This window comes from Fusarium keratoplasticum, chromosome 10, assembly GCF_025433545.1.
Source record: "Fusarium keratoplasticum isolate Fu6.1 chromosome 10, whole genome shotgun sequence".
Classification (NCBI taxonomy): domain Eukaryota; kingdom Fungi; phylum Ascomycota; class Sordariomycetes; order Hypocreales; family Nectriaceae; genus Fusarium; species Fusarium keratoplasticum.
In genome coordinates, this window is record NC_070538.1 from 1,781,225 (window position 1) to 1,805,968 (window position 24,744).

Genomic DNA, 24,744 nt, shown 5'->3' on the forward strand with positions numbered 1-24,744 from the left:
TGTCTGTTCGTGTGTGATGCCTTTGTTCACAACAAGCTATCCTCACAACGATGATGCGAACAGTGTATCGAGGGGCAGATCTGAACCTGGCGGGGCGTTGCTGGGGCTCCTTGAAATTGCTGTCGCGCTTCTTCAGACGCGACTTGTTCGCGTAAAGTGGTTGAGTGGAGCCAACGAATGGCCCGTGGCTTTGACATGTGGCTGAGACTTGAGCTAGTCCTGATACCGTAATGACCTCTGCACCTTCCCGACTGCGTACCTACCTACCTGATGTCGCTACCCCCAACGCTGATGACCTCGTCCTGTCACCTCCTGACACTTGCTGAGAGCTTCGAGTCCTGACAAACTCGCCACCATTTCTATTTGCCATCATCTATTCGTGGAGCCATGTCGGTTGGACTTGTTAACAGTGCTCACAACACGCTGGACGAGGAGGCGAGGGCCGAGGTCGATGTTCTTAACTCGCGTCTAGAAAAGACAACACAGTTGACCAGAAAAATCCAGTCTTGTCTCAACCGGCTTGAAACTACTGGCAAAAGCGTGCGCGATGTTGCTGGCCCACTAACTGGGGAAACCAAGCGGCTACAAACTTTGGGAAATAGTGAGTGGTACGACAAGGCCTGATATGTGCGCAACACTGACATAGCTTAGACGTTGATTCTGTCCTCGCTGCGATCGAGCGCCTCCGCCAACCTGCCGATAGCAAGAATGACGAAGAACAGATCATTCGGGTGGGACCTGAAAAGGCCGGCCTTCCCAACTATTTGGCTTCCATAAAGCGTCTGAACAAGGCGTTGAACGAGATGCAAGCATCTAACCTGCGCGCGAACCAGCAAACGATGGCTGATCTGGCCCGTTTGATCAAAACGGGCAACAATCAGCTCGAAAGCCACTTCGATACCCTCCTTCGCGCAGAAACACCACGATCCATCGAGCCTTTACATTTCATCACCAAGGACAAGCCATTCCCTGCGCTTCCTCAGGATAAGATCGCTCGGCTTGGTCTTGTCTATTCTTACGTGGCAGGAAGTCAGCATCAAGGAGGACCGGAGTCCCCGGTTGCTAGAATCTATGCTGACGTACGTGGGCCATACCTCTCTGGATCCCTCGCCAACCTAGCGGCTGCGAGCGTCAACACGGCCAAGAAGAAGAATCCCGATGCTATCTATCGAGCAGGCACCAACGGTATCGGGACCTACGCACAGGCTATGGAGGGTTTATTCCTAGCAGAGTATGACAATGTGTGCAGCATCTTCACCCGGGAGGATTGGGGCGTCGTCTTTCAGGCTACATGCCAGGCAGCACTGGCCGAGCTGGCACGCACTTTGCGCGAACTGAATGCCCACATCAAGAATCACCTCAATACAGACTGCTATCTGGGATACGAAGTCACCGAGATTGTTTCGGCGCTGTCCGGCAACCTGGACACACGAACCGGCGAGCTAAAAGGGGCTCTCGCCGCTGCTCTGAAACCCGTTCGAGAGACCGCCAAGTCGTCTCTTGCCGAATTACTGGAGGATACAAGACGCAAGGTTGCGTTCTTGCAGGTGTTGCCGTCAGATGGCGCACCGATACCACTTGTTTCGGAAACGATGCAGCGTTTACAGGCCATGGTGGAGTTCCTGCGACCGATCTCAAGCATCATGATCTCTATCGGCGATGGTGGATGGAAATCTAACGCGGGATCCAACAACCGATCGGCAGATGTGATCCCGAGCCTCGCGTCTTTCGATATTGGGGCAGATGGCCGAGACATTTTTGCCCACTACTGTCTCGACACCATCGAAACGCTTCTCTCGGGTCTGGACCAAAAGGCGCGGTTGCTCCTCAAGACAAGAGCGGTTGCGGGAGTATTCATGGCCAACACCGTCATCATCATCCAACGCATGGTGCGTGACTCCGATCTATCGCCCCTGTTGGAATCGAAGCTGGATGTTCTCGATCAATGGCGGAAGAAGAGCACAGCAGCATACACGGATATTTGCAAAGACCTCTCAGTGCATCTTTTTGACACTATCCACACAAATCGCTCACACCGTCCCACCTCTGGACCCGTTGATTCGGCGTCCATCATCAAGGCGCTCGGAAGCAAAGACAAGGACAAGATCAAGGAGAAGTTTACGCAATTCAACAGTGCGTTTGACGACATGGTCTCCCGGCACAAGTCATACAGCATGGAACGTGAGGTCCGCAAGATGTTCGGAGAGGATATCCGCCAGAAACTGCAGCCACTCTACGACCGCTTTTGGGATCGCTACCACGAAATTGACAAGGGCAAAGGCAAATATGTCAAGTATGACAAGTCTTCGATTGCTGCCGTTTTCCTCAGCCTGGCGTCATAACGAAGCTCATTCTGAACCGCGATGGTTTCAACTACTGACGACTTGTTCACGACTGCCAGCGCAACCCGCTGCCCCGTGTGCAAATGAACGGTACTACCAATTTGGATGGATGCAGTTGCTGCTATTTGTACTCTATTCTGCCCATGCATGGATCCTTCATATCAATGCGACGCTTCGTGGTAACGCGGTAAACCATCTCCAATGACACACCAAACCGCGAATTCTCTGTTCACCATGATACCCCTTCTGGTTTCACTCTGTTGGGCGTTCGCCAAGCCCAAAGAACAGCTTTCCCTACCAAACTCCCGACTCCTCCGACACCGCGCGACAAGGTGAGCCTGCACCTCGTCGCTGCAACCTTTGAATGCAATGTATGAAAGAGAATGGGCACGGGCGAGTAAATGACCTCGGTGTCATTCAGTCCTCTCACATGCTTGAATCGAATTGGATACGCAGACACAGTGGCGAATTGTATGCCGGGTTATCAGGGGCACTTGGGGCAAGTGCCGCAATAGTCGTGAGTGCCGAGGTCACTGGCCTTGCAACAGGCAGTGCAGCAACCGTCGACAAGTGGCTGAAGCTCGGAAATGGCCATGTTGAAGACAAAGAGGGGGAGAAACTTCTTGGATGGTTTGGTGGGAGAAGTCTGGTCCAGTGGACTGGGTTCTTGGTGCGGAATTGAGATGATGGTGCTCATATCTTCCTCGACGGGGAGTTGATCGACGGTTCTCGAAGATTTATACTTGAGCCATCTTCAGGGGTCTGGGGCAGCAATGCCACGACGGTCTCATCCGTGGGTCCGAAAGTGAGGCTGATGGTATGTCCAGTTGAGGTAACCACGGTCTGGTGGCAGCACTCGGGCACTCGGGCAGGGATTCTGCAGTCTTCGGTCTCTGGATGGATTGAAACGTGAAACAGGCCCACACCCCACGTAGGTAACGAGCGCGTCATCATGCGCAGATTCGACACTGCCTCTACCAGCTTGAGTGCGAGCCAGAGCGAGCGTATTCGACGGGCGACGGCCCAACAAGATTGCCATGGCACATGGGCTGCAACCACTAAACGACGTGATTCTGACCCCTGAAGACCTGGCACCAAGTTCCTGGAACTTGGAATCCCGACACTCGGAACCATGCCACAGACCCCGGCAGCTGGCACCTGTCACCTGGCACCCGTTTCGAGAATCCGTCTGGCCTCCCTCCACTTCTATAATGCGTTGTACCCCTCCGACTGGGCATCAAAACCGCCCGACTTGGCTGAGCTACCGACAGGCAGTCATTGCCTTGGGCTCCGGACGTATCACGACCGAGAGTGTGGTGTCTGTCTCCTATGCTGTACCCTGATATCTAGTTCAATAGCCTCCCAGTTTCCAATCGACCGAGTGAGTAACCATCAGCCTCATTGCAAATTTCAATACGTGGCAGCGCAAGGAGTTTGGACGCTAGCATGCCGCTCCTGATCGAACAGCACGATGAGTCTATTGCAGACGTGAAATCTATCTGCGCCTAATCTGACAGCTCACCGAGTCTATCACAGACATCTAGCCATCCAGGCACATCCATGTCCTTGGGTGGGTGGCCCTTTTGATTTCAGGATCCCTGGCGCGCTAGGCGCCGGCTATGGATGCCACAGCCACGAGCATCATCCGTCGGTCTTTATCCCGCTACCAAAGATGTCGTCAATCCGACTCCGTCGCTCCCACACGACAACCCTGTCGCTCTTGCGTTTGAAGTAGAGTATCCGGTGCTGCGGGATGAATTCCTCGTCTGTCTGCTCACTCTTCCACTGCTCCACCGCCCTCTCACGAGGTCCAAGGAAGCGGTCTTCATAGCCAACAATGAAGTCGTTTGCATCGAAGCCAGCATCCCATCGCAGCCGGTTGAGCACGTCAGCAGCAGTACGGAATTTACCCAGTCCCGGCGTCTTGCTCACAACAGCAGCTCTGGTGCCGTGAGACGATGCCACGTTCTTCTTTGTTGTCGACTGGGACTCTCCGTCGCTGTCGCTCTCCTCCTCCTCTTCCATTTCATCGTCCTCATCCTCGTCATCCGTATCACCCGCAAATTCGCCCCATCGACTTTGATCGAGCGCCAGGTTGCCCAGCTCAGGAGCTCGGACAACGGCTGCGCTCATCCAGCAGAATTGCGCATCGTAGTATTTCTCGTCGCGACGGATCCTCGCCTCAAATTCCTGGAGTGCTGCTTGCAAAGCAACCTGCGTTGCCTTGGCATCGTTCTTGTTAGGCTCCTCACCGTTTCGCAAGAGACCAATCAAGTAGTGCCCATGGTATTCAGTGCCGGGGCCTTCGACGCTTGAGGTCATATCCAAGAACCTGGCCGGCCAGATCCGCGCATGGATGTTCTTCACCTTCCTATCAAGATCTGTGTTCAAAGTTAGCTTGTCTATCAGACTCAGCAATGCTATCTGTCTTACCAACTAGCAACATTACGCATCGAGACTCAAGCCATCCAATGAACCGACCACTCTTCTCCTGGGAAGGGCCCCAGTAGTGTGCGTCAATTTTTATGTAGCTTTTGTAATTCTGAAGAAACTCTGTAGCGCCAGGACCACTCAAAGAGCTTGATGGGCTGTCAGGCTCGACGCCTAGGAGGTTACTCCATGAGAAACTTTCCATGGAGAGAAGTTTTTCGGCTCTCTCGAACTCGGCGGCGATGGCATCCACAGTGGGAACAGAAGCGTTCACGGCAGTGTTGAGTGCCGGGGCGTGCCAGCCCAGTAGACAGAGGGGCTCTCGAAAGGTCCGGTTGTATCGCAAGTCTTTGTGGAAGAAAGGATCAAACACGAGGCCAGTCTTCCAGCTGAACCGTGCATAGTGCTGGAAGAAAGTGACGATAATGTCGGCCGTGGAAACGGTTGCACCATCGTTGGCGAGCATCTTGCATAACGGTGCAAGGAGGACGCTTATATGAATGCCACCAAGAAACCCAAACTTGGCTGAGTATATACCTCGCGACTGGGCCCATGCCTTGATAAACAGATGGGCCATGCGGTATTGAACCATGTCAGGAATAGAGCGACGCAAATAAAATAGATCACGAACAGGTTTCAGCTTTGCTAGAGTCTGAAAGGGCAGAGCAAATGCAGGATCGCTTGCAGGACGCTTCATGACTTCAGGCCATCTAAGAGTGACGATTAGGGTGATGAGTATACATCAGTGCGTATTTGTTGTACGTACCTCTCTGCAATTGATGCTGCAGCGCAATACTGAAGGTCCATCTTGATCCCGTGAACCTCTAATTCCAGCATGTATCCCGAGTTGGCCTTCACTCGTCGCAGGATCCTGATGCCTCCTGTTGCTGCTCGTCTCAGCCTCTGGACGGCCAAAGCAAAGAAAGTCTTGGGGCTTATAGAACCAATGCACAGGCAGTCAATGTCGGATGAGCTTGTCCAAACACCAAGACCATACGAGCCAACTGGGACCAGAATTAGGACAGGCCCAGAGCGGGCATCGCCCTGCGAAACCGAAGACGTAGCATCCAGAAGCGCATGTTCAAGAGCCTTGAGAGCTTCTGCCCTTGTAACTCTCTCATGGGCTGTCGGAAGAAACCCCTGACTCTCTAGGAAATGCTCCAGCACCTCGTTATCGGCAAGGCTCGGTGGGGCCCGTTGCAGTTGAACGGTCATCGCTGGCACAGAAGACCGTGATATCTCGGTAGACGGAGAGTGTAGCAGAAGGCAGCGTACGCCCCAGTGGTCACTGGCATACGTCGGCCCACCTTGCTCCGTTGGCTGCAAAGGGTCCTGGCCAAACATGTTGAATCCCAATGGGTGGTACTGGTCATTCACCTTGACCAAAATCCGGTCGTACCTCTGAGGGCGATTGTTCAAACCACTGCCCACAAGGTCAGATGCCAGAGTGTTGGTTAGAGGATCAAATGTAGCCCCTTGTTCACCCTGGTAGGAGTCCAAGACATTCCGCTTGTCATTGACAACGTCAGAAGATTCCCCAGATTCGAGCCTTGTTGCCAGCCAGGTATCCGTGAAACCGGCATCTAGGAGCATGTGATCGACGCTCTGCAAGTGATCAACGGTCTGTGGTGAAATATCCTGCTTTTTCCTGGCCGCATCAATGGTGAAAGATGAAGTTGCCAAGTTGAAATCACCAGCCAGGATCCAAGGATGTTGCAGGAAGTGAGCAGACAGATGATCAAGCATCCTTTGAACCTCTCGCTTCTTCGCAGTAATGGCACCATCGGCGAGGCCTTGACTGAGATGGCAGGCGGCAAGAATCCATGGTCTAAAGCACGCGTCGCGGTCACGTATGCCTATTGTCGGGAACCGGACTACGGTGCAGCCTTTGTGTCTTCTCTGGAAGGGCAGATGATGCCATTCAAGGGGGAATCTGCTCAAGACAACGACGTTGAGAAGGCTGGGAAGTGGTCCAATGCCAAACTGGCCTGGAGGCCCGTGTGTGGCAAATGGATAGCGACGTCGGATTTCTTGGTCGGCCAGCAGGACAGGGAGAAAGTGATCTGTGACTTCCTGGAGCACGAGAATATCGGCTGCTGAACGGGTGGAAAGTAGATTATCCACTAAGCCCGAGTGTCGAACTGACCGAGGAGGCCACTCAAACTCGGCCAAGACATTATATGATGCAATGACCAATCGATCCAGAATGAGTTCCTCGTCATTGGTGACAGGGGCAGGCGGCGTCAGGACTGTCCAGGGTCCGGATGGCTGAGGTGAATGATAAGGCGGTTGGAAAATGATATTTGAGGTAGATTCAGAGGAGTCTCTGAAATCCTGAGGTGATGTTGGTCGAGTGAGAAGACGGGATGAAAGGTCGAGAGTACCCCAAAGCCTCATCGGTCGCGATCCATTGGAGCCTGAGGCTGCATCGTCTCGAACCAGAATTGCAATGGAGTCCACATCCCAAGCTAGCTGAGGCAGCAAGCGAACTTTCTCAACAAGAAAGTGGTGAGGTGCAGCATTTGAGTCTTCACTCTGTCCGATGGTCATGTGTGGTTTGAAGCTACCATGGTTGGTCCGCGGCTGGCCAAGGGCATCGCAGATACGGCGTCGAAGTTGTGTGATATCGGCAGTCGAATCCTGGGATGGGCGGAAGAAAATAGTGTTGTGATGCTTGTGGTTGAACGTATCCGCCCCTTCTAGGGTGATGCGAGGTTGATGTTCAATCGAAAGATCCTGCAGAAGGTTGGTTGCCTCGGGGAGGACCTCGGGTCTGACAAATGGGTAAATAAGATTGATGTGAGGAGGCCAAGCACTGAAAGCCTTATCATATAGGCTTCTTAACTGATCAACTGATGACCAAAGATGCCGTGGCGGGATAAGACAGAGCGCGGTCTCATGAGATTTGAATGCGAATTGCGACGTGGGGTCGGGATTCGTCATGTTTGTGAGTGAGACGCTGTATGGCGTAATGTGTTAAGGTTCTGTGAGAGCGCTGCTGACTGGGGAAGCAAAATCGAGAATCTATTACCCAGTGAGGTAAAGTGGGAAATGCCGGTTCGACCCTTGTCTCTTAGTGGCTGGGGTAGGTACTTGTGCTGGAAGGAAAGGTACTTGAGCGGAAGTGAAGCAGCCCCTCTTTTAACAGGGGCACGAGCGAGGGGTACTTGTTGGCGAAGGGCTCTTCGATGTATGATTACGAGAGAGGGAGGTGCTTGCGTCTTCTTCAATTGCAAGAGATATGCGGCTAAGCATCCATATGTATGTATTTTGACTCTAATGATTTGAGGCCTTAGTGAACGGCAATATGCCTGACTGACTCATAGGCACTCTTTGTTATTTCCCTGGGTGATTTGACGACGGGCCTCAGGAGAAGTTGCGGCGGTGCAGACGGCGTGACTCATGAGAGTAGCCGCTTACTTTGTCATGCGGGCCAAGGAAAGCCCAAGACAGCAGAAAAATGGCATCAGCATATCCTCCCCCAAGGCTGAGGTACAATAGACGCAAGGAAAGAAAATTTATGGTAGTTCCTTTATTATTTAAACAAGTTTGTATTAAATTACTTCTAATATTGGAGGAGATCGATCTTCCTTTTTGCTATTGCAATGTCTAATAGGTCACTCTAAACCGGGTGAGCAAATACACTGGTTAAGAAATAGGCAAACAACATGCATATGTGACTCAGTCTGGCCTTATTCTCACCTTTTCTACTTATCATTGTCTTCCTAGCGATGCTTGGTCTTGCACTGGGGTAGCTTTGAGCTTTCGCGGTGACCTGGATCACGATCTGTATCTGTTGATCATGCTCGAGAAGGAATGTCGTTGTATTACTCTTTCTAGACGTGGTTCGATTGATAGAACCAGAACCACAAATTACAAAATATTTGCAACATATCCGCCCATATGCGCTCTACCTCAAGCGAGAGAAATGTAGACGGTAAGCTTGAAATGCGTGACCAAACTCTCTGCCTCCATCGCCTTACTCCCAGAAGACAACAGACACCTGACTATCAATGACTTACGACTTTATCTCGACTGAGGACGTCACTGAGTACCACGGAGGTTTAGCTCTCAGGGCAGTCCCGCTGAGACTCTATAAACTTGCGAAACTCGGCAACAGTCATCTCCGCTCATGCCTCATGATGCCATGTTGTCAGGCCCCCAGTCGATTGTCCCCGTCTCGTGTCCCTTACCCTCCATGACCGCTTCCAGTTTATCTTCAACAGTGACCCAGCCATGGCGCTTCTGGGAGATGGCATATTTGATGGGGTCTTTCCATTCTCTCCACCAGATTTCCTCGCTCTGAACAACACATCGTCGACCTGGCTCGCCGTTTTTGGTGGTAGCAAAGGGCCAGACCGCTTTGACCACTTCATACTTGTTTTTGCCCGAAAATAGGCTGGTCACGCTGGTGAAGAATGGGTTCACTTTGTCCGGGTTCTGCACCATGACGCGGCTATGGGTGACGACGAACGTCACATCTACCACTCCGCGGTAGTTGAGCGCTGCAACTAGGCTTCGAAGCTGACCCTCGATCCAAGACGTGTCAAGATTGGCCACGACGCGATCAAGCGCAAACATTTTGACAGAAGCCGTGTCTTCCACGAAGCGGCGACACCATTCTTCTAGCCCGCCATCGCCAACCTCGGGAAGCACATCTGGTTTCCCGCCTCCGCGGTAAGCCAGCTCTCCATCACCCACGCATCGGATGTAGTCGATGCGTTGCTTCTCATCATCTGGGACTAGTAGGCTCATCAGGTTCAGCTTGATGTCGAAGTCAACTTTGCGACCCCGGCTGCCTCGGACATGGATCTGGGGCTTGGGTGGCACCGAGGCTTGAGCGCGGATGAGTGAGACCAAGGCGGTCGGCTTGGACGACAGATATTCGGCACGAGATGAGAGCGTCTTGAAGTCATTGGAGAGCTTGAAGAGAGGAGGCGAGTAAAGATGATAATCGAGACGCGGCAATCCAGGGTATCGTGTTGGGCCTTTCGGAGCTGTCTCGGCCTCGGGGGGGGATGAGGCTGAGGCGATCAACGAGGTGGAGGGGCCTGAATATGGTGGTGGTGTTGTGTTTCGCGCAGGCGCTCCCTGATGTTCCAGGTGATGGGAATCGCCACCGGCGTCGGGATCACTTGTTGGTCTCCTTTTCTCCATTGTTAGCTTGATAAGATGGGTTGAAGTGAAGGTTAGAGAGGTAATGGCATATAGGTGCCTAAATGCTTACGTGAATATAATTAAGTAAGTAGTACCTCTTAAGAGAGTATTTATAGAAAAAAAAAATTTTCTTTAATTAAAATTAATTTAATATTTATAATATATAAAAATAAAAAATATATAATTTTATAAATAATTAAATTATTATAATTAATATTATAATTTAATATATTTTATTTTATTTTATTTTATTAAAAATATAATATTATTAAATTAAAATAAAAATACTAAATATAATATAATATAATATAATAAATATTAAATATATATATATTTATATAATTTTATTAAATTAAAATATAAATAATTAAATTTAAGATAAAATATTAATATTAATATTTATAAATATATATAAATTAATTAATTATTATTTAAGATTTAATTTAATTTAATTTAATTTAATTTAAATTTTTATAATAATATAAATATAATCTTAAACTTTAATTATATTTATAAACTTTAATTTTATATAATTTTTTAATTTATTATTAAAATTATTATTATTTATATATTTATATAAGCTAAGATATATATATTATATATTTAATTAGATAAATTTAATTAATTAAACCTATAGACCTCTATTTACCTCTAAGTCTAGTGCTAAGCCTTAGCGCTAACTCTTTTTAGGTTTAAATTCTAATACTAACTCTAAGAATTAATCCCTTTAAAACCTATAATATTAATAACTCTTATTTCCTAATATTATGCCTATAGCTATATAGCTAGATCTTAGCTAGCTATAAGACTTTTTTAATCCTTTGATTTAATATAATAAAAGGTATTAATATTTATAATAAGAGTTATAAGCTATACTATATAGTAGCTATATTTTAAGTCCCTAAAGAATTAATTTTGCTTATTAATAAAAACTTATTCTTTCTTTAGCCTTCTTTTAAGAGTCTTTAATAAAAAAAAGCTTTTTTTTAATAAAATTAATTCTTTTATTAATATTATTACTAAGTAAAAAGAGGCTAAATAAAAAAAGAAAAATATTATAATTAAAAATTATAAATTTAATATATTTTAAATTATTAAGGTCTTTACTAAATAAAATATTTTAAAGGTATTTATTTAATATTATTTCTTATAGCTTATTATAGGTATTTTTATATTTTTATAAAGTTTATAAACTTTTTTACTAAGGTTATCTTAATTATATTAAAAAGTATATTAATAAATATTAGCTATATTATTTTAAGTATTTAATTAAAAGTCTTTATAAAAAGTAATTATTATAATTTTTAATATATTATTAATTAATTAATTAGTTATAAATTAGTTAATTAATTAGTTATAATTATTATTAGTTATAATTAAACCTCTTTTTATAAGGATAATAAAAATAATTTTAACCTCTTTAAGTAATTAAGAATTATAAAAGTAAATAAAAAGTTAATATTAGAGGGGAGAGTTATTATATAAAGGGGACTTTAACCTCTTTAATTAGTTAAGATATAAGCTATTTATTATAAATAGAGCTAGCTTTAGTATATTATTAAAGCTATTAATAATAATATAAATAAATATTATTAATTTAAGCTTATTAAGACCTCTAACTTTAAGTATAAAGCTTTTATTATTTAAATTTTTAAAATATTAATTATAATATTTTAATTTTTTATTTTAAGTAATATAAAATTAAATAATAATTATATCTTTTTATACTTAGGCTATTAGCCTAAGTATAAATAAATAATATTAATAAAATATTAAATAATATAAAGAAATTATAAGTTTAATTAATAATATATATAATAAGTAAGTAAAATAAATAAGTAAGTAAAATAAAAATCCCTTAACTTATATCCTCTCTATTTAATTAATTAATTCTTAATTATCTAGTATATTATAATCTAATAAAGAGGCTAAAATCCTTCTTGCCCTTTAGGCCCTTTAAAATAACCTAAAATTAAAGCTCCAATGCGCTATAGAGATCTATATAATTAACCTAATAACACTTTAGCGTTAATAAAAGGGCATCTAATCTCAATATAATACCCTCTAGAAATTATATTAGCTCTCTAATCTAGAGGAATAGATTCTTATTTATTTTATTCTTAACTTAGATTTATAAGGATTTCCCCCCTGGCTTTATAATATAAAAGAAATAACTAATTAATTACTTATTAACCGTGATATATTACTAATTAATATATATTAGGCTTTAAATTTTATTAAATAATACTAAGAGCTTAAGATATATTTTTTTTAAAAATATAATTATTAAAAAGCTAAATATAAAGACCTAATTATTATTTATAATTAATTTTAGCTTATAATAAATATAATTATAAAATATAATATCTAATTAAATAATATTTATAACTTTAATAAAATTAATTTCTTTATAGGTATAATTATAAATAAAATAATTATTATAAGCTTAGAAAGGTATTTAAAGCTAAAATTAATATAGCTTAATAATTATAAATAAATTATAATTATTTAAGTAATTAATATAAAAAACTAAGTAATTTAGTTATTTATTATTAATATAAGTTAATATTACCTCGCTAATTAATACTAAGAAAATAAATTTTTAAGTAATTAGGCTATTATAATAACCTAAAATAGCTAGATTAATAATAAGATTAGTCTTAAGTAATTTAAATACTTTAATTAATATATAATTAATTAATTAATTAGTTCTTATTATCTCTTAATTCTTAATACCTATAAAAATTATTAATTTATTAATTTTAAAAGATATTAATATATATGTATAGCAAACGTAATAATCAACCGAGCGTAATAAAGGTATTTTTACCTTAAAAGAGAAAATTAAACAATACCTTAAAATTTAAAATCTTAATAAAAATAAGTAAGATTCTAATAAAATACTATTTATATATTAGATAATCTAATTTAATTCTCTAAGAAATTCTAAGGAAATTTCTTATAAGGTAGTTTAGAGAAAATCTTATTCGCACTATATACTTAGCTATTTCTCTATAAAGGAGATTTTTTAAAAATCTATAGAAATTAAATATAGTTTATTTATAAGTTAAATAGCTAGAAATACTCTTTATAAGTTTCTAGCTATTTTATTAAAGTTTTTCTTAAAGATTAAAAATCCTAGTTTTAGTATATAATCTAGCTATCCCACTCAGTTGATTATCACATTTGCTATACATATATATTATAATAAAAAGAAATATTAAGGGGGCTTTTAAAAAAGCTAATATTATTCTCCTTAACTTAGAAAATATAATCTTAAAGCTTAATATATAGCTATAGACGCTAATACTAGTTAAGGAAGCTTCTAATTAATTAACCTCTTAGGCATTAAGGACCCTAAAGATTATACTTAAGGCCTAATCTTAGTCTAAATACCTTAAAAAATAGATTAAAAGGCACTAAAATAGGTCTCTAGAGTTAATTCTTAAAGTATTAAAATCTCTTATAAAGGGAATAAACGCGATCATATATAAGATAGCTCTTATAAGGGCAAAGGTCTAAGACCTTTAATAGGCTAATAAGATGTTAAGTTAGCGCTAGAGGGCAAAATAAATTAAATTATAGAAAAAAGGAGTAATAATAATAAAAAAAAGAAGATAAGTAATTAATTAAATAGATATTAATATATAGGTAATAGCTAAATTATCGCAGAGTAATAATTAAGGGAGGTTAATATAATTAGTAATTTAGCGCTATAGTATCTATAATAAGCCTAGTTATAATATAAAGACTTATTAAGTAATAATTAAAATATCTAGGGAAGAATATAATAAGTAATTTTAATTAATTAAATAATTTATTATATTTTTATTATAATTTTTATTAATAAGGTTAAGATTTTTATTTTACTTATTTATTTATTTTACTTAGTTATTATATATATTATATATTATTATTTATTATTAAAATTAATATATATATATATATAATAAATAAACTAATTTAGTAAATAAATTAAAAATCCCTTAATTTATATTATTTTTAATTCATTAATTAATTTTTAATTACTTAATATATTATAATTTAATTATAAGATTAAAATATTATTTACTTTTTAAGTTTTTTAAAATATTCTAAGATTAAGCCTCTAATATATTATAAATATATATAAAATTAATTAAATAGTATTATATTACTAATATTAAAATATCTAATCTTAATATAATATTATTTAGAAATTATATTAATTATTTAATTTAAAGAAATAAATCTTTATTTATTTTATTTTTAATTTATATTTATAAGAATTTCTTTTTTAATTTTATAATATAAAAAAAATTAATTAATTAATTATTTATTAATTATAATATATTATTAATTAATATATATTAAGCTTTAAATTTTATTAAGTATTATTTAGAGCTTAAAATATATTTTATTTATAAATATAATTATTAAAGAGCTAAATATAAAGATTTAATTATTATTTATAATTAATTTAAGCTTATATTAAATAGAATTATAAAATATAATATTTAATTAAATAATATTTATAATTTTAATAAAATAAGGTTTTTTATAAATATAATTATAATTAAAATAATTATTATAAGCTTAAAAAGATATTTAATATTAAAGTTAATATAACTTAAAAACTTAAAATAAATTATAATTATATATATAATTAATATAAATAATTAAGTAATTTAATTATTTATTATTAATATAAATTAATATTACCTTATTAATTAATATTAAAAAAATAATCTCTTAAAAAATTAAATTATTATAATACCTTAAAATAAATAAATTAATAATAAGATTAATTTTAAATATTTTAAATAATTTAATTAATATATAATTAATTAATTAATTAATTTTTATTATTTTTTAATATTTAATAATTATAAAAATTATTAATTTATTAAATTTAAGAAATAATATATAAAAAAAAAAGTATTTAATTTTATATAATATTTTATTTATTTTAATTTTTTAATATTTAATATTTTAATATATTTAAAAAAACTTATAAATAAAAAATTAAATATTTAATTAAATATTTTATAATTTATATTTTAAAAATTAATTTTTTTTTTTAATTTTTTATATTATATATAAGATTATTATAATAAAAAGAAATATTAAAAAGGCTTTTAATAAAGCTAATTTTATTTTTTTTACTTTAAAAATTATAATTTTAAAGCTTAATATATAATTATAAATTTTAATATTTATTAAAAAAAAAACTAAGTTCTTAACTTTTTAACTCTTAAGGACCCTAAGGATTATATTTAAGATTAAAACTTAATTTAAATATTTTAAAAAATAAATTAAAAAGTATTAAAATAGCTTTTAAAAATTAATTTTTAGAGCCTTAAGGTCTTTTAAAAAAGAAAAAAATAATTATATATTAAAGTATTTTATTAATTATTAAAAATAAAAACCTTTAAGAAATAAATACAATATTTAATTAATATAAAAAAATAAAAAAAACTTAATTATAAAAAAAAAATTAAGTAATTAAATATTAATATATAAATAATAGCTAAATAATTATAGATTAATAATTAAGGGTAATTAATATAATTAAATATTTAATATTATAATATATATAATAAGCCTAATTATAATATAAAGACTTATTAAATAAAAATTAAAATATCTAAGAAAAAATATAATAAATAATTTTAATTAATTAAATACTTTTTAATATCTTTATTATAATTTTTATTTATAGAAAATAAAAAATAATTTATTTATTTAATTAATTAATTTTATATATATATATATTAAAATTATTTATAATAAATTATAAGAAATAATATTAAATAATTTTTTTTAAAATATTATATTAAATAATTTTTTTTATTTAATTATATTATTAATATTAAAATATTTATATTAAAATAAAGATTTCTATTAAAAGCTTTTTAATAAAATTTAAAAATTTTTAAATTAATATAAGTAAAATCTTTTTAAAGATATATAAAATAAGTAAAATAATATATAATTAATAACTCTTTTTATTAATATTAATAATTTTTATAATATTAAATAAATAATTTAAAAAAATCTTATTATAATTAAGTAAAATCTAATTATATAGCTATAAGTATAAATATATTAAATAATAAAAGATATTAATATTATAAATTTTAAATATCTTAATTCTTAAAATTAATATAAGAGTTTTATTATTAAACTTAAAAGAAATCAATATTAGGGTTTAGCGCTAGACTTAGAGATAAATAAAGATTTATAAATTGAATTAATTAAATTAGTTTAATTAAATATATATATATAATAATTATAATAATAATAATATATATATAATAAATATATTAATTAAATTAATAAATTACCTTTTTTTACTTATATAAATAAGAATTATAATAATAATATTATAAAATATTTAATTAATTAAAATTATTTAATATATTTTTCCTTAGATATCTTAATTATTTTTTAATAAATCTTTATATTATATTTAAGTTTATTATAAATATTATAATATTAAATACTTAATTATATTAATCTTTTTTAATTATTATTTTATAATAATTTAATTATTATCTATATATTAATATTTATTAATTAATTAATTATTTTTTTATTATTATATTTTTTTTTATAATTAAATATTTTTTATTTTTTAATATTAATTAAATATCTTATTTATTTCTTAAAGATTTTTATTTTTAATAATTAATAAAATAACTTAATATATAATTATTATTATTTTTTTCTTAAGAGACTTTAAAGCTTTAAAGATTAAATCTAAAGAGCTATTTTAATATTTTTTAATTTATTTTTTAAGATATTTAGATTAAAATCTAGCCTTAAATATAATCCTTAGGATCTTTAAGACTTAATAAATTAAAGGCTTAATTCTCTCCTTAATAAATATTAAAATTTATAATTATATATTAAGTTTTAAAATTATAATTTTTAAATTAAAAAAAATAAAATTAGTATTTTTAAAAGTATTTTTAAAAATTTTTTTATTATAATAACTTTATATATAATATAAAAAATTAAATAAAACTTAATTTTTAAAATATAAATTATAAAATATTTAATTAAATATTTTATTTTTTATTTATAAGTTTTTTTTAAATATATTAAATATAATATTAAGAAATTAAAATAAATATAATAAATAAAATAATATATAAAATTAAATTTTTTTTTTTTATATAATATTTCTTATATTTAATAAATTAATACTTTTTATAATTAATAAATATTAAAAAATAATAAAAATTAATTAATTAATTAATTATATATTAATTAAAATATATAAATTATTTAAATTTAATTTTATTATTAATTTAATTATTTTAAATTATTATAATAACTTAATTATCTAAAAGATTATTATCTTAATATTAATTAAGAAAATAATATTAGCTTATATTAATAATAAATAATTAAATTACTTAATCTTTTATATTAATTATATATATAATTATAATTTATTTTAAGTTTTTAAGTTATATTAATTTTAATATTAAATATCTTTTTAAGTATATAATAATTATTTTAATTATAATTATATTTATAAAAAACCTTATTTTATTAAAATTATAAATATTATTTAATTAAATATTATATTTTATAATTATATTTAATATAAATTTAAATTAATTATAAATTATAATTAAATCTTTATATTTAGCTCTTTAATAATTATATTTATAAATAAAATATATCTTAAGCTCTAAGTATAATTTAATAAAATTTAAAGCTTAATATATATTAATTAATAATATATTATAATTAATAAATAATTAATTAATTAATTTTTTTTATATTATAAAATTAAAAAAGAAATCTTTATAAATCTAAATTAAAAATAAAATAAATAAAGATTTATTTCTTTAAATTAAATAATTAATATAATTTCTAAATAATATTATATTAAGATTAAATATTATATTATTAATATTCTAATATTATTTACTTAATTATATATATATTTATAATATATTAAGGGCTTAATCTTAGGTTTTTTTTAAGGGCTTAAAGAATAAAAAGTATTTTAGCTTTATAATTAAATTATAATATATTAAGTAATTATAAATTAATTAATTAATTAAAAATACTATAAGTTAAGAGATTTTTATTTTATTTATTTAATTAATTTATTTATTATATATATATATATTAATATTTTTATAAATATATATATCTTTTTAATAATATTATTTTAATTATATTAAAAAGTATATTAATAAATATTATTTATATTACTTTAATTCTTTAAATAAAATTTATTATATAAAATACTTATTATAATATTTTTAATATATTATTTATTAATTATATTAATTATTATTTTCTTAATTTAAAAAATAATTAAATTTATAATAAGGTTAATATATAAAGTTATATTATAAAGCTTTAGCGTTTTATTATATTATTATTTTTTATTAATCTAATAATAATATTTTATAATTATTAATTACTATTTCACTTCTTTTTTTATTAAAAAAGGTCTTTTATTAAAATGCCTTATAGGTTCTTAAGTCTTAAAGTATTTTTAAAGATATATATAATATTACCTTAGAGTTATATAATATATTATCTCTTTAAAGATACTACTTAGCAATTAATCAGGCTATCTCTTTATTATAAGAATCAATAAATTATAATTAAGCTAATATCTTTAGCTTAATTCTTTACATATAATTAGCTATGCTATTACTATTAAAAAGATTATCTTTTTCATTAATTTTTCTTAATATATATTTAGCTTATATCTTTTATATTCTTTCTTAAGAAATATATTATAATAATTAATTAAGATATATAAAAGATTATATATTAAGTATCCTAATTATTTACTTTTATATTTAGCCTCTTAGGCTTTTTCTTACCTTTTAAAAATACTTCTTATATAGCTCTTTTATTATATAAGCTTATTAATTCTCTTAGTTATTTTTATTAGTTATTATAAAGGCTTTATATATTATTTTTTTTTTTAAGGATTCCTTAAGGTTATTAAGAGCTTACTATATATTATTAAATATAAGAATAAATATAAGGCTTTAAGAAGGTCTAAGAATTATTAATATATTTTTTTTAATTTCTTAAATGCTTATATCTGTTATCTTATTAATTATATTATATTACTTTATAATTTATTTCTTAATAGCTTAATAAGAGGTGAAGTAGTTTTAATAAGGCTTTATTAAGTAACTCTTATATATTGTTTAGGCCTTTTATTTCTTATTTATTATTATTAAAAAGAATTCTTTATATAAGGACTTTATTTAGTTTATAAGATATTATTAGTTAAATAATACTAATAAATAAATAGCTTATTAATTATTTTAAGAACTTAATTTTAAATATTTATTATTTTCTTTTAAGGTTTTTATATTTAAATAAGAGATATTTAAATAAGGTCTATAAGGAGTTATAAGTCTATAGATTAATTACTAATAGATTTATAGTTATATTAGTCTTTTACTTAGTATTTATATTAGCCCTTAAGAAAAAATCTATCTCTTAAAAGGTATTACTAAAATCTTATATTAATAGGCTTCTTTTAATAATTATAGACTTAATCTTTTGGTCTTTTTTTTATATAATATATGTCTGACTTTAGGTAAAGGTTTAATAAAAAATTAGGCTTATTTTTAATAAGGGGGTTAATATAAGCCTATAAGTCTTAATCTTTTATTTTTACCTTAAGGATATTAAACTAAGGGACTTATTTATTATTAAAAGCTAGCTTTATAATTATATTTATTATTATTTTTAAGCAATAGTTAATAAGAACTAGTTAATTTAATATACTAATTAATAATTATTAATTAATATATAAGACTCTTTATTATTATAAATTAGGACTATTTATATAAATAACTTTAATTTATATATATTTCTTATATTAGTATTTTTAATAATAATTCCTTTTTCGTTTTTAAGCTATAATATAGCTTTCCTAATTAGGCATAGTTTGCAATAGAGTCAGAGATTACTTAGTTACTAATTTATATATATAATTCCCCTCTAAGCTATTATATAGGGTTTAATATAATAATTTTAACCTCTTTATTTAATTAAGATATAAGTTATTTACTATAAATAAAGCTAGCTTAAGCTATATAGTATTTATTAATAAAACTACTAAGAAAAAAATTAAAATACTTAAATTTTTATTTTAATAATATAAAGTAATATAATAATAAGAATAATATATCTTTAAAAAAGGCCTTATAAATAATATAATAAAAAAGATCTTAATAAAGATTATTATATAACTTTATATTACTTAAAATAGGAATTAATATATTATATTTAATATCTTAGTAATTTTAATAATAAAGGCTCTATACCTAAAGTTAGAGGTCTTAATATACTTAAATTAATAAGGTTTTTTTATATAATTTTTAAGAGCTTTAATAATATACTAAAGCTAGCTTTATTTATATTAAATAGCTTATATTTTAGCTAATTAGAGATATTAAAATTAATATCTTTATAAAATAGCTTTCCCCTCTAATATTAACCTTTTAATTATAATTCTTAATTACTTAATAAGACTAAAATTACTTTTTTTATCCTTATAAAAAGAGACTTAATTATAATTAATAATAATTATTATAAGTAATTAATTAACTAATTAATAATATATTAAGGAGATTATAATAGCTATTTTTATAAAAATATTTAAGTAAATAATTAAAATAATATACTTAATACTTATTAATATAATTAAGATAGCCTTATTAATAAAATTTGTAAGTTTTAAAAAAATATTAAAAATACTTATAGTAAGCTATAAGGGATAATAAATAAAGCTCTTTATAGTATTATATTAAATAATAGCCTTAAGTATTTAAAATATATTAGACTTATAATTTTTAATTATATTATTTTTTTATTTTTTTTTTTAATTATAATATTAATAAAAAGATTTCTTTTATTAAAAAAAAGCTTTTTTCTTAAAAGCTCTTAAATAAAAGTTAAAATAAAATAAGATATTATTAATAAAAATAAAATCTTTCTAAAAGGCTAATAAAATAACTAATATAAGGTATAACTAATGACCTTTAATATTAATATTTATACCTTTTATAATATTAAATAAATATATTAAAAAAGTCTTATTATTACTCGCTAAGATCTAGCTATATAGCTATAGGCATAATATTAGGAAATATGAGTTATTAATATTATAGTTTTTAGAGGGATTAGTTATTAGAATTAGTATTAGAGTTTAAATTAAAAAAGAATTAGCACTAAGGCTTAGCGCTAGACTTAGAGGTAAATAAAGGCTTATAAGTTTAATTAATTAAATTTATCTAATTAAATATATAATATATACATCTTAGCTTATATAAATATATAAATAATAATAATTTTAATAATAATTTTAATAATAATTAAAAATTATTAATAAAAATGATTTAATATAAATTAAAATATAATTATATAATTTATTTTATTTTATAAATAAGATACAATATTAATCTTTATATAAATATAATATTAAGAACATAATTAATAATAAAGTTTATTATTATATAAGCTAAGCTAAGATATTAATTTTTTTAATATTTTAAAAAAAACTAAAAAATAAAGAATTTATATAAATTATTAAGGCTTAAATAACATTACCCTTAAGAATTATTATTTATTATTACTTATTATTAACCTCTTAGATCAAGTTAATAGTATTTAATAAATTTTTAAAGTTAAAAATAGAGATATATATTATAAGATTAAGATTCTTAAACTTAATTAATATAAGATTATTTTTTATATTTAATATAATTATTTTAATAATAATATTATATTATTCAAGCTAATAAATATATTAATTATATTTTAAATATATACTTATTAATCCCTTTTTTAAATATATTATATATTTATAAAAGATACTTTAAAAACTTATTTAAGTATGATTTTATAATAAAAACTCTTTAAATATGATTTTTAGTAATAAATTAGAAGATTCCTAAGATATATTATTACTTAAAGAGAAATATAAATAAAAACTTTATAAATTAAATTAATTCTAATATAATTAATATATATTTTATTTTAAGATATATAAATCTTCCTTAGGTTTTATAATTTTTATTAGATATTTAATATTTATTATTTAAGAATTAATAAGTTATTAATAAAGATATTTAAAAATAAATAAAAAAAAAATACATTAATAAAACTTTTTAATATCTAAAACTTCTATTTTATAATTATCTTTTAATACTAAGATTTATTTAGGCTAAGTAAAATTAAAATAAATATCTAACTTAAAGCTATTTTAAGTATTTTAACCTAATTTATAAACTCTTAATAAAAATTAATTTCTTATTAATTAAAATAGCTTTAAGATATTAAGTAATATTAAGTAATATTAAGTTATATAATAATAAATATTTCTTATAATAAATAACTTATAATATTAGAACTATTACCTCTAGGGACTCTTAGAGAAGGTTTTTATTTTTATAAACTATTAAGCCTTTATAAATATTATAAATATTTTAGTAAAAGAGCTTAGAAGGAAATTAGCTAAATAAGTCTATAAGTTTTTAGCCTATAATTTTAATACCTAATATACTCTAAGAATAAAAAGCCTAATAAATAGCTTATTATAAGGACTTAATTATATAAAAAGAGAAATATTTTAAAAAGATATATTTTTTATCTTAGCGAAGATTCTATAAGTTCTCACTAAGGTTATAATAAGAATTATTAAGTTAAAAAGTAAACTATTAATAATAATACTATATATTTAAGATATATAAATTATAAAAAAAAGACCCCCTTTTTTTTAAAAATAAATATATATTTAAAAATATTATTTATTACTTAATACTCATAATTATAACCTAGTATTAAAAACTAAAAACTATATAAATAAATATTTTATAATTATCTTAAAAAGTAAATTCTTCTTAAGCCTCTAGGGACTTATTTATAGCTAAGGTTAGTATTTTAAAATAAGATATCTTATATTAAAGTATAAGACTCTTTTTAAAAAATAAAATAAAAAGTTTTTATTTACTATTAAAGAAACTTAAGATATTAATTAAGTAATTATAAAGCAAAGAGTAAGTATATTAAATATTAACTAAAATTATATAAAGAATAATTAAAAAATATAAAAGGTATTATAAAAATACTATATAATTATTATTATTTTAAGAGAGATTAATAATCTTAGAATAAGGCTTTTTATATAATAAGATCTTATTAAGATATTATATTAATTTAAGGGCTAGATATATAAGGATATATAAGATATTAGATTTACTTAAGATAAAATTCTATTAGCTAAGTATTATAAATATATTTTAAGAATATATAAAAAGCTATTTAATTTCTTAAAATATTCAAGTCTTATAATTAGGGCTATAATTTAGTTAGTAATCAATTTATTAACTAATTAAATAATATTAATTACAATTAAAAAGTCAGTGATTTTTTAGTTATTAATTAATTAAATTTACCTTAAATTTAAAATAAAGGACTTTAATTAGACTAAAGTCAATAGCTATTTATAACTAAGAATATTTAGTTAGACTAAGTAGTAACTAAGACTAAGACTAAGGATTTTTAAATCAGACTAAAAGATATATCTTTAGTTAATAAAAAAAATTACTTATATTAAATATAATTAATGAAATAAGCTTACTAAGCTTATATTAATAATATCATTTTAAAGTATATATTTTTTGTATTATAATTATAGGTTTTTCCTAATTTTTTATAACTTAATTAGCGCTATATGATTTAATTAAAACTTATATTTCTTAAAAGCTCTCATTTCACTTTTAGAAAAGCTTTAAGATAAAAATATTATAATTAAGCTAAAAGGACCTCGTTTTATAAATAAAAACAACTTTAATATAATCTAAAATGTAAATAATATATATTATATAATGACCCTAATTATATTAGTTTGTTAAAATTATATAATAAAATTAAGAATTTTTTAATATAATAAGTCTTATAATAATACTAATACTAAAGAAAAATATCTTTTTAAATTTTCATTATTTTTAAATGCTTAATAAATAAAGGTAAATATACTTATAACATAGCCCTACCTTTTTAATACATCTAAAAATTATGACCTAGGGCTATTATCCTTAATTAGCGCTATGGAATAGATTTAAAACTTATATCTCTTAAAAGCTCTAATTTAAGTGTTTAAAAAGTATTAAAATAAGAAAAAGCTATAATTAAGCTAAAGAAAATAGCTATAATAATAAAAAAGACATATAAATACTATTTATAAGATAATTATTAATATAAGCTTAATAAGCTAATTTAACTAATTAAATAAATATATAATTTATATCATAATTAAAAATATAATTTTTAATTTAATTAAAAAATTATTAATCTTAGTTATAGTTTTTTTTTAATTTAATCAAAAATTGTTAATTATAGTTACGTATTAATTTTAGTCTAATTAAAATCTTTAGTTATATAGTTAAGTTAATTTTAGTTAGACTAAGATTAAAAAATTATTAACTTTTTAATTATTATTAATCTTAGTTTATTAATTAATATATTAATTACTAACCAAATTATAACCCTAGTTATAATACGAAGGGCCTAGGGTATAATTAAATCTTATATATATATTTACTATAAAGATAATATTTAGCTATATTAATATTATTATATATATTATTATATGTTTTTTTATAAGTATAAATTACTATTCCTTAGTCTTAGTATATATAATATAATAAGAGGCTTTTTTTATATTATTAAAAGAATTATTATAAATTAAAATAAGGCCTGATATATCTTTTAAATATATATAAATTAAAAGACCTATAATTAATAATTCTCTTACTCTTATATTACT

General features: G+C 28.7%; 3 protein-coding genes across 3 annotated transcripts; 1 reads left to right on the plus strand and 2 right to left on the minus strand.

The window, feature by feature from the left end:
- Positions 1 to 348: 348 nt before the first annotated feature.
- NCS57_01244300 (Exocyst complex protein EXO70) lies at positions 349 to 2,342 on the plus strand (the record flags this gene model as incomplete). Its single annotated transcript, XM_053062116.1, has 2 exons — positions 349 to 601; positions 652 to 2,342. The coding sequence occupies exons 1-2, from the start codon at positions 388 to 390 to the stop codon at positions 2,340 to 2,342; spliced, it is 1,905 nt and encodes a 634-aa protein (XP_052908644.1). The 5' UTR covers positions 349 to 387.
- Positions 2,343 to 3,983: 1,641 nt separating this feature from the next.
- On the minus strand, positions 3,984 to 7,715 carry NCS57_01244400 (Polynucleotide adenylyltransferase; the record flags this gene model as incomplete). Its single annotated transcript, XM_053062117.1, has 3 exons — positions 3,984 to 4,723; positions 4,776 to 5,482; positions 5,539 to 7,715. The coding sequence occupies 3 exons, from the start codon at positions 7,713 to 7,715 to the stop codon at positions 3,984 to 3,986; spliced, it is 3,624 nt and encodes a 1,207-aa protein (XP_052908645.1).
- Positions 7,716 to 8,909: 1,194 nt separating this feature from the next.
- NCS57_01244500 (uncharacterized protein) lies at positions 8,910 to 9,929 on the minus strand (the record flags this gene model as incomplete). The annotated part of the gene is made up of 1 exon (XM_053062118.1): positions 8,910 to 9,929. The coding sequence occupies one exon, from the start codon at positions 9,927 to 9,929 to the stop codon at positions 8,910 to 8,912; it is 1,020 nt and encodes a 339-aa protein (XP_052908646.1).
- Between the last annotated feature and the right edge of the window lie 14,815 nt (positions 9,930 to 24,744).